The 11,586-nt window shown below is 48.2% G+C and overlaps 1 protein-coding gene across 1 annotated transcript in view; it reads left to right on the forward strand.

The window, feature by feature from the left end:
- Window positions 1-7,319: 7,319 nt before the first annotated feature.
- LOC108546709 (uncharacterized) overlaps window positions 7,320-11,586 on the forward strand; it is a 224,262-nt gene continuing 219,995 nt past the window's right edge. Inside the window, exon 1 of the mRNA XM_017898932.1 lies at window positions 7,320-7,505. Within this exon, the coding sequence (XP_017754421.1) occupies window positions 7,433-7,505 (73 nt within the window). The 5' untranslated portion in view covers window positions 7,320-7,432. The remainder of the gene's footprint in view (window positions 7,506-11,586) is intronic.

The following is an 11,586-nucleotide window of genomic DNA, read 5'->3' on the forward strand; positions in this document are numbered from 1 at the left end:
CCCTATCATAGCACAACGACCAAGGGGATATCAACCGACAGCACCGTAGGAACCACACTAGCCGATCATTGTAACCCCGTGGATGCAGGGGGCCCAAAACGGAATTACCCCTAACTCTTCATCCTCCTTTTCCTCGATCGTACTTCCTCGCGAGGAGATCCGTGAAAAACGAAATACGTCTGAGACTCTGCGACTGTGGAAACGCGGGATGATACGCGAATTCCATGAATCGCATTCATCCCTTGAACAGCAGCGACAAAAAGTTGCCGGCGAACCCGGAATTAACTTCCTTAAGCCGGGCCCCGCTGCTTTCTTCGCGGCAACTGTCTCATTTAAGTCGCGAAACTTCATAATGAATCTAAACCCGCCGCTCTTAACCTCTCCACTGCGGCAAAGTGAATTATTCTTTTTCCTTTTCCCTTTCTTTTTTTCCCAAATGACGGTTTAGTCTCATTTAGTCGACGGGAGAGCACGCCATCGCCAGAAGTTTCGTGCTCGCGGCGGTGCGGGTTTCAGCGAAAGAATTCCGGGCTTTTGCACGCCACGGAAGCTCGATTCAATCTTAAAGTGCTCCTAAGACATCTTCGACCTCTTGGAAAAAACGCGCAGCCCGGCGAAACTGACGCAGGAATTCAGGCCACTGTCCAAACTTTCAAGAACGTAAATACAGAGGCCGCGGAATTACTCGCTACACCGTTGCGTTCAGAATTATACGAAGAGTTAATATTCCGCCATCTCGACGGCTGGTATTCGAATAAATTCACCGGCAGACGGAGGACGCGATTGGTGGATTCGTTTGCACCGTGTGCTTCCAATCTCTCTGTCCTTAACCCGCTGCAAATTTTCATACGCAATTAAGGGTTTGTTGCTTGCTTTCGGTACGAGAGTTTGGCAACTAACGTCGGAGAAACTATTACAGACTTTCACTCGATACAATATTCCAGCGTAGATTTTCCAAATCTAGTTTCTCAGTTTCACGACTTTCGAGTGTGCAACGGTTCCTAAGCGTTTCAACCTATTGCTATTGATTTACGGGAAATTCCGTTGCAGGGAAAATTACGTTTATCGTTATTTGCGTTAATGAGGCCGCATTTTGGGGAATGATTCGGGTCTTTCCAAGCATCTGTTGAAACGACCACGCGAATAGCTGCTTGTAGGCTCGGCATATGTACACTCGATGTACAACTCGCTCGTAATTGTAATTTGCTAATGATTTATCGTATACAACTCGAAAATATTTTTCATAAATGTTTAAACTGTGGTACAAGGGAGAAGTAAGAATCGAGAATATTAAATAAGTAGGAGGAATGGAAATCGTGACGTTGAACCTTAGTTCGAAACTGAATCTCGAATCTCCTGACGGACAATGGAACAATTCACGGGGCTCGCGAGGATGCGAGCAGGCAACGCGTATGCGTGCATCACGGAAACGAGAAAGGGCCACTCAACCTGCCGCTAACAACTTTAAAAGTTCCGGCTAAACGAGAAATTGCATTAAATTGCGTTTCACCGAGCCCTTTCCAGCGCGACCCGTTCTCCATTCTACACGCCACGCTAATGCTCCTCGTGGTCGCGATAATCCTTCCACGAATCACCCGCCATGTTGTCACATACGCCTGATTCTTCGTGATCCGTGATCTAGAATCCGCCGTAATAAATCCGTCGTTCCTTTGACTTCAATGGCACGAACAGTGGTCTAAAAATTTTTAAATAACCATTTATAAATACTAATTTTCACTGTATCGATTATGGTTACATCGATTATAGCGCGCTTTAATTTTAATAATATTTGTAGTTTCGAATAATTTGGCAACTCCTTTTAACTTCTTCCTCGAAATTCGTCGGCCATTAGAAGTCATTTTAAATCACCCTCTAAATGTTTCTGCAAAATCTCGGGGAACAATAAATCATCCCACATTCCTCATCACGCCATGGAAATTCGATTGTCAACAAATTTCCAAATACTAATTTTCACTGTAACGATTATGGTTACAGTTGATCGAGGGCTTTAATTTTGCCATAATTTAATCGCAAATTTATTTGTAGTTTCGAATATTTTAGCAACCCCTTTTAACTTCTTCCTCGAAATTCGTCGACCATCAGAGGACATTCCAAACCACCCCCTAAATGCTTCTGCAAAATCTCGGGGAAAAATAAACCAGCCTGCATTCTTCGCCACGTCATGGAAGTCCTATCGGCAATCTATTTCTAAATACTAGTTTCCACCGTATCTATTATGGTTACACCGATTATAGCGTGCTTTAATTCTACCAATAATCACAAATTTATTCGCAGACTCGAATATTCTAACAACCCCTTTCAACTTCTTTCACGAAATTCGTCGGTCATCAGAGGCCATCCCAAACCACCCCTTAAGGCTTCTGCAAAATTTCGAGGAAAAATAAAGAACTCCGCATTCTTCGCCACCCTATGAAAGTTCGATCGTCAACCAGTTTCCAAGTACTAATTTTCACTGTAGCGATTATGGTTATAGCCAATCGTGGGCTTTAATTCTACCATAATTTAATCACAGATTTATTCGCAGTTTCTAATTTTTCGACGACCCTTTTCAATTTCTTCACCGAAATTTGTCGGCCATCAGAGGCCACTCCAAACCACCCCTAAATGCTGCTGCAAAATTTCGAGGAAAAATAAAGAACTCCGCATTCTTCGCGACGCCATGGAAGTTCCATCGGCAATCTATTTCTAAATACTAATTTTCACTGTAACAATTATGGTCACAGTCAATTGTGGGCTTTAATTCTACCATAATTTAATCACAGATTTATTCGCAGTTTCTAATTTTTCGACAACCCTTTTCAATTTCTTCACCGAAATTTGTCGGCCATCAGAGGCCACTCCAAACCACCCCTTAATGCTGCTGCAAAATTTCGAGGAAAAATAAAGAACTCCGCATTCTTCGCGACGCGATGGAAGTTCTATCGGCAATCTATTTCTAAATACTAATTTTCACTGTAACAATTATGGTCACAGTCAATTGTTGGCTTCAATTCTACCATAATTTAATCAGATTTATTCGCAGTTTCTAATTTTTCGACAACCCTTTTCAATTTCTTCACCGAAATTTGTCGGCCATCAGAGGCCACTCCAAACCACCCCTTAAACGCTTCTGCAAAATCTCGGTGAAAAATCAATCGCGGGGTGAAGCCACCCCGCATTCCTCGCCACGCCATGGAAGTTTGATCGGGAACGGACGAACGAACGCGACGCAGGGGGTAGTTTTTAATCCACGGCGCGGAGGAAGTGACTAAAAACCGAGGATCCCCGCGGAAGTTTCGCCACAGAGGCGCGCGAATTGGCCCGACGTCAACCGCGAAGCAGGTATTTTCTCTCGCCGGGGAAAGCGAGCGGGTCGAGTGAAAATAACGGCGGTGTGCAGAGTCGTTAAAAGTTGAGGGGATTAGCCCCGTCGCGGAGTTAATGCCGAAGGCTCGATCCGAGCGGCATTCGCCGATTATAAGCGTAATTCGACCGAGCGTTGCAGCTGTTCCATCGCTCTTCTTCCCTCTGTTCCACTCCTTTTCGATCCATCCTTTTCGATCCCGAGCCTCTTCGACGGAACCATACCAGTCATCGGGCTAATTAACTTGGCGTGGGTGTAGCAGGGTACAGTTGGCTTTATGGCAACGTTTCTTTTCCAGCAGATCGATGTTGCAGGGTGCGGGGGAACATTCGTCGGCTGGATGCTATTAGTTAACCGAAGCAACGAAGGTTGGAGAACGGGGAATCGCGAAGGTAATCTAAGTTTCGAAATAAATGGATTAGAAGAACCGAATTCTGATCTTTGAAGAGAATCGGAGCCATCTTTGGTCTAGCCGCTGCCAAGAACTTCCTCGAAGAATTTTTATTTTGATTAAAATCGTGCTATTGTAGCTCGGTTTTCCGATTCTATTTCCTCTTTCATTTTCTCAAGCATCGACCGTTTGATCGGCTGTGATATATTTGGCCACGATTAATACGATCGTTTCTAAACGATGTCAATCGAAATTAAACGTCTTCAACTGTCAAACTGACTTTTGCACACACGCATTAGCTGCGTTTCGATTCTACCCAGGAACGAAATCTGCAGGAAAATTACACGTGGTAAAAATTGCAAACTTCTCTACGCCCGATTAAATTTAAAAATTGGAAAATTTATATTTCAGAGCGATATTTTATAACTCCGCGTTTCGTCTCCGGGACGCGGTAAAGCCGCACCGCCATCAGAAGTTGCGATTAAAACTGCAGCATCGCGAAGCTGACATCTGAACTTGCCAAGTGTATTCGCTGTCTCTTCTTTTCTAAGGGTCCTCGCAAGAATCATCCTCCGCGACGAAATTTCCCAGGAAAGTACGTCGAAAAGCACACGTGTCAGCGTGGGAACTTGCCACGAGAGGTTTCCAATAAGATCAGAGACGATTGCGGGATGTCACGGCGGAAACCGTGAACGGGGGACACGTGTCAAGGTGCGATTTGAACAGTGGAGACGCGCTAATGTCCCGTCTATTTGGCCTCCACGCGTCGATTCAGCTTTGATCCACGAGCGTGTCGCGCAACGCTCACTACACGGCCAACACGCCCTGCGCGCCGGTAATTTAACTTCCGGTACTCGTGTGCATCCGCCAGCAGGGAGGATGGAATTCACGGTCACGTCGCGATTTCGTCCCGTTTTATTCCGAGCGATTCGCGTTATCGTCAGTCCAGGCTGAATCGACCCGTGATCGGGATAATGTTCGGAAATTGCGCTTCGACGCGACGCTGTCCCACATTCTAAGGCCACGATTGTGATATCGTAACGCGGTATCCGAATGATTCATGGAACTAGACCTGGATATCGGACCGTCGGACCGATCGCGTGATCGTGACATACCCAAGACCTGCATCGTCATTGGCAGAGAATAGACTGTCAACAAAGGGATTGGATTCCACTATTTTCCGCGCCATCGACAATCCAACTCTCTCGATTCAACCATCAGATCGATCGAATGATTTTGACAAGTCATACCTAATGGCTGCATCACCATTGACAGAGAATAGACTGTCAACAAAGGGATAGGATTCCACTAATTTCCACGTCATCGACAATTCATTTCCCCCCGATTTAACTGTCAGATCGATCGAATGATCTTGACAAGTCATATTCAAGGGCTGCATTACTATTGACAGAGAATAGACTGACAGCAAAGGGATAGGATTCCACTATTTTCCGAGTCATCGACAATCCAACTTTCTCAATTCAACCGTCAGATCGATCGAGAGATGGGAACAAGTTATAGCTAAGACCTGCATCACCATTGACAGAGAATAGACTGTCAACAAAGGGATAGGATTCCACTAATTTCCACGTCATCGACAATTCATTTCCCCTCGATTTAACTGTCAGATAGATCGAATGATCTTGACAAGTCATACCTAATGGCTGCATCACCATTGACAGAGAATAGACTGTCAACAAAGGGATAGGATTCCACTATTTTCCACGTCATCGACAATTCATTTCCCCTCGATTTAACTGTCAGATCGATCGAATGATCTTGACAAGTCATACCTAAGGGCTGCATTACCATTGACAGAGAATAGACTGTCAACAAAGGGATAGGATTCAACTATTTTCCAAGTCATCGACAATTCATTTCCCCTCGATGTATCTGTCCGATCGATCGAGAGATGGTGACAAGTTATACCTAAGACCTGCATCACCATTGACAGAGAATAGACTGTCAACAAAGGGATAGAATTCCATTATTTTCCGAGTCATCGACAATCCAATTCCCTTGATTCGACTGTCAGATCGATCGAGTGATCTTGACAAGTCATACCTAATGGCTGCATCACCATTGACAGAGAATAGACTGCCAACAAAGGGATAGGATTTCACTATTTTCCGCGCCACCGACAATCCACCCCCCTCGATAAAACCTTGACCTCCAACGAATCCCCGTCGGCCCTTTCGACGAGCTATTTGTACGCAGCGGCGAATTTCCATGTAGCCGATAACCGAGGAGGGGTGCGCGAGGCAGGGGCCATGGGGTAGATCTCTATCAGCGGAACGGCTCGATCGCCGGCTCGACTAACGAGCGAAGCGTCGCTGAAACGTCGTCACGCGACCGACCTGCCCTCCCCCCGTTCCCGGAAACCCTCCCCAGTCCCTTTCTTAAACGTATGCATGACTCTCGACCGATTCGGCCCTGTTAACATATAAATTGCCGCTTAACGGCGAGACAATCAGTTGGCCGGGGATGCCGTGGCGCGAAGGTGACGATGGACGGTTAAAGGGAAGGACACGGAGAGCGGGGCGAGGGGGTGCGAGGCGGAGACACGTGACGAGCGGCAAGAAGACGAAGACGGATCGCGGAGACAGAGCCGGGGTGGGTAGGGTTGAAACAAGAGGCAGACAGGGCCCAAACAATGAGGGGGACAAGCGTCTGGAAGCGGTAGGACAAGAAGAGAAATAACAAGCGTGGGTGGCGGGTAGCGGAGCCTCCTGAGGGTGGGATTCAATTCAATTTCCTAAGAAACTCTTTAGTGTTTGAGATACAGCCGGCGAAAGGATGCGCGTGAGGCTGAGGGAGACGGCGAAGGGTGGAGGACTAACTAAGAAGCGGCGGAAAGAGGGGGTGAAAACGAACCGAAAAGAGACAAACTGCCCCCCTGCCCCGGCTGGAAGGCAAGGGAACATTGGTACAGAGGGAGAGGAAGGCCGGGAACGTGGTGAAAGGGCGATGGAGAAAGGGAAACAGCGAGTCTAGGATTGAACGGAAGAAAGAAAGAAGGGAAAGGGCGGGGGGAGAGGGGGTGGCCACGTCGCGGAGGGTGCAGCGTGTTGATATCGAGGGCGACGAAGAGGCGGAATAGCGTACGAGGCACCGCGAACGGGGCAAGGATGGAAGAAGAAGGAAGAAACCGAAAAGAGAGACCATGCTCTGTCTTCGTCTGGCGCACGGTCGCCTGCCGGGGCGAGAGAGACGGAGAGAGGGAGGGTGACTAACTGACCGAGGGTGCCAGGAGCGCAGGGGAGTAAGGATTCTGTGCGCGGGCGCGAGGCTGGCGCAAACTCTTCGTGCAGCATCCCTCGTCAGTTGCAAGTCAGGAACTGTCGCGTCCGCGTGGCGTGTGAGTGGCGAGCGTTCGAGCGAGCGAGCAAGCAAGGCAGCGAGCGAGCGCGCGCGCGCCCCAGCCTGGTGTCGCGGTGTTTTGTGCACGGATTTCGCCGGATTTCTGACAGTAACACGGCCAGCTGTCCACGCAAACGGAAGCGACGGGGCCACAGGCGGACACTGGGCCCGATGACATTTGCCCGCGCGACGCGCGTCCCTTGACACTGTCCCCGCGTTAGAACAACCGGAGAACGGAAGTCGCGGAGACCAGTCACGGGTAACCGGTGCAGAGGATCATCGTGGAAGGATCGACGCGTGCTACCAGGGTTCCCAGGATGGATAAAGACGTTCGACGGAAGTGCGGGAAAGTGCGACGTGCTCTCTTCCACCTGCTGCTGATAGTGGGGGGTAAGTTTGCGATGTTTCGGATTTTCAATTACCATCGGTGATCGACGGGTCAGTGACGAATCTCGAAACCCGAAAAATTAAGCGGATGAAAGCGGATGGCCATACACGAATGGTCCACGATAGAGAACGTTCGAGGAAAATTTAGTAAAAGGAAGTTGGGGTGTATACTCGTTGATAGAGGGTTAGGCTAAAGTGATACTACCTGAACCTGATCCCTGTCTGGAAGGACCGATGGTGGTCCTCGAAGTTTCGTTTACCGATTTGCTTCGACCCCGTCGTTCCGGAAGCACGGCGGATCTGCTGATGCAGGAAAGAGAGAGGATTACGTGCGACCCTTACCCGGAATGGGGGTAGTTTAACGCGGCTATACGGCGCGGCAGCAATTGCATCGTTACCGTTACTTTTGTCCGCTTCTCTAAGAGGACTCTAGTCGGATTTCGTGTCCGCCACCGGCGGAACTACCCCGTCCATATACTCTCTATACTCGCGTTCTCCGAGCAATTAATACCCGTTCACGTCGCTGGCCCTACTCGCGAGCCCTCTGATCAACTTTCTATTATTCCCTTCTTCGAGCACTTGGACACGACGATTTTCCCTTCCACGGGGATACGTTCAGATCCGACTGGAGGAACGCTTGGTCCAATCTACTTCATTGTCTTTTTCCCATCTGGGGATAGATCCCTGGAATTCCTCCTGTTCGCCTAATGCGTCTTATCTCTGGATATCTCGAACGTTGACCGAATTTCTCTGCTCCTTCATTGAAATCGTCTCGTTTCGAGGGTTCGTCCTCGAGCTCTTTCAGCCACCGCGAGCCACCGTAGTTTTCTCCAATTTTCCATATCAACCGCCAACGATCTCTTGCTTTCTCAGACTCGAGGCCTATAACAGGACGAGACACTCGCAGGGACAATTTCCGATTTCTTGCGGCTCTTCGACACGCAGACGAGTCCTCGAAACACTCGGAGGCTGGATATTGAAATCCCGTCGCTCTTCGACTCGATCGAAAGTAAATAATTTTTCTCGCGGCCTAGCTGCATCCCCTGCGCGAGATTTTTGCGGGAATGGATGACTCGTCGTTTCCTGGGATGACGGCCGGGATCGGAAATCGTTCATGGTTTGTTTGAAGCTGGATTTTATGTGGGCGATTTGAGCTGACGTGGATCACACCCTTTCTCGTAGATTCTGGTGATTTTGCGCTGTGCCTTATTTCGAGGCTCCTCTTCCGACGTATTAAGTTCATTTTATACGAATAATTAAGCGTCTGTCATCAGTTGGGGATCGATTCGATGCTCGCGGAATACTGCATAAATTATTATAAGAGGGAAGCCTGGTAGAAAATAATAGTCTGCGTAGTTTGCTTTGATAAATCCTACAATTCCCTTATATTAATAAAGCCAGCACCATAGCTATTTTACTCGCTTCGTTTCTCCATCATCCCTCCGCTGTCAAAAGAATTTCATCCGCGGAGCTCTGAAGATCAGAGCCTGGAATCAAATTCCAACGCAACAAAAGGGACCCAATTATTAAAATCCCGCGGCAGCTGAATTCCTCTTGTATCCCAACCCCTTCATCACAGGGAGGACATACCGGGCAACATAATCCAGCCCAGCGCTTCCAGCTTCTCCTAAAACCCCGTTGATTTCAATCTGCTAATTGCACCCTGCTTTGTTCCTGCCTCGCCGCTTCTTACAACCGGAAGCCGGGTTATCAGAATGTGAAAGGTGGCGGGATTGAAAAATCCGCGGACGAAACAGCTCGCCGGTTCCCACGCGAAATCGTTCAACAGCGGCGGGTTTTGTTCCCGGCTTTCAGCTGGCCTTGCTCTGTCAAAGGCCGCCATATCGGCGCGCACGCCGATGCTCCGATTCGTTCGGCGTTCAATGTCAAAGAGATCCTCCGGGAGGACCAGTGTTGCTTTCCATTTAAGAGCTAGCTTCGCTCGTTGCGCGGCTCGTGGCATATTGACAGAAGTTAGATGCGACATAGTCTCATCTGCCAATGCGAAAACGAATTTCGTCCAACCAAACGGGGAAATCAAACCAACACTAGACTCCGTTGTCAGCCGTAGAAAATTTTCTCTTGAGGGACTTCAGGTTAAGCATGCTATGAAATTCAACCATTGGTCTGCATGGTCTGTCCTCCATTAGGACAAGTATCGTGTCTATTATTGAGCTTCTTTGCGCAATGCCCGACTCGTGTCGTACCTCTGCATACTGACAGGTGGAATTTGCGATTTGTAAAAGGGGTTATAACGCAAAGGAATAATAGTCAGTGGAAAAATTGTTTAACTGTTCGAGTCCCAAGCAGCGCGATCGCGCTCTTCAGTCGAAATGGCGCGCTCAACTTTGCTACATCAAACTTTGCAACATCAAAAAGCGCTATTGCGACGATTGGGATTTTTCGAAATAAAATTACACAAGCGCTATCGCGCAGTTTGGACTTCTTCGCACTCGTTATCGCGCTGTTCGGGGCTTTTCGACCGAGTTCTTCCAAAAGCCTCTGGGACTCAAACGGTTAAGGCCACACGGGTCACAAGTCGTGTTCAGAAGACTGAAGACAAAAGACAAAACCCAGGGGAAGGGATCACTCACATTGCTAGGATACAGAGTTGACTTTGCTATTTAATTTTACTACAACATGATTTGATCGCCATCTATTGTAAAGTAAAAATAGAATTGATACGCAGAGATAGAAATAGCTGGAACGTTTATTCCGAATATGGTAATACAGTCATGCGACGAGGAAAGGCAACGACTGACTCGGGACAGAAACCGAAAAGCAAAAGACAAAACGAAACAAAAGTTAGTGACGACCACCTCCCGCATGTCTCCACTTCTCAAGGGCTACATTTGGCCCAAGTCGTTGAATTTCAACATATACCAATGAAACTGTCATGGTCATACCAACGGGGAAGCCAACCCGTGCTTGACACCGTGCTGCCCGAGGGAGGTACTTGATATTGACGTATTATTGTTGGGTCACTTCAGGTCCTGCATGGATATATAAGAATATATATAGGAATGCCAGTCCGAAAAGAGAAGATAATAAACAGTCGTCTTGGGTTTGGCTCGAGTGTTCGGAATATTGTCTGGAGTGCGTGCGGAAGGACGAGTGACCATGCGCAAGGATCGTGTGGACGGGATGTTTATGGAAGTATCAGTTGCATGTGAAGAGTGCGTGAGAAAACGTGATTGGGAAAAAGAGCATGGGTATGGAAGAGGATAGAGTGTATGGTTTAAAATAAGGGTACAGGAGCGAAGGAGACAATTCCTTCAGGAGTTATTGAGAGACAGTTGTGAGACAGAGTTCAGAGAGTTCTTAGTAAATAGTATTAACGGCCAGTCATTATTATTAGATATTATTAAAACCCTCCCTTACAGATATGAGATCCAACCGTTGGTCTCCATGCCTCATCTTCCGCGAGGACAGGTAGCCATCTTTGTATTTTGTATTACGCCTTTCATTTCGAACACTGCTAACCTCCCACCATTTTCTTCGTCGTTCGTTTCTCGTACTCGTGCTTGTCCAACTCGTCGTGGTAGTGGAGAGGAAGAGGAAGGGCAGAGGCAAGAAGAAAAAGGATGACAGGAACTGGGTGGAGGAGGATCGTAGAACAAGGGAGTTCCCTGCACGCGATACTCTTGCTCGGTTTTCGGGGAAAGCGATCCGACGTTCCACGGCGCGAACGGAAGTCTGGCCCGGTTGTTTAAGGGGAGACTTGCCGAGTAAATTCTTAATTCAACGTGGCTGCGCGAGGCGCGCGTCTCGCCCGAGATCCCCGCTGATCTAATTCAATTTGCCCGCTCTCTCCGCCCCGTCACGCTGCCGCGGTTCCATCCTCGAAAACGGAACCAGCCCGGAACGGAGAATTTAATTCGCCGATTGTGCACCCTTGCTGATCCTTCGAAAGGATTGCTTCGAGGGGGTCAGGCTTTTTTCGTCCACGGGATAAAGGTGTCTCTTCGGCGCCGCTCATCCCGATGCTTCCCCAGACCCCCACACTCTGTCGCTTTCTCGAGGATCACTTGGAATTTCTGCTCGAACGTGTATGGACCTCGACGAATCCTTCTCTCATCGCGGG

This window comes from Eufriesea mexicana, unplaced genomic scaffold, assembly GCF_001483705.2.
Source record: "Eufriesea mexicana isolate 0111107269 unplaced genomic scaffold, ASM148370v2 scaffold759, whole genome shotgun sequence".
Classification (NCBI taxonomy): Eukaryota; Metazoa; Arthropoda; class Insecta; order Hymenoptera; family Apidae; genus Eufriesea; species Eufriesea mexicana.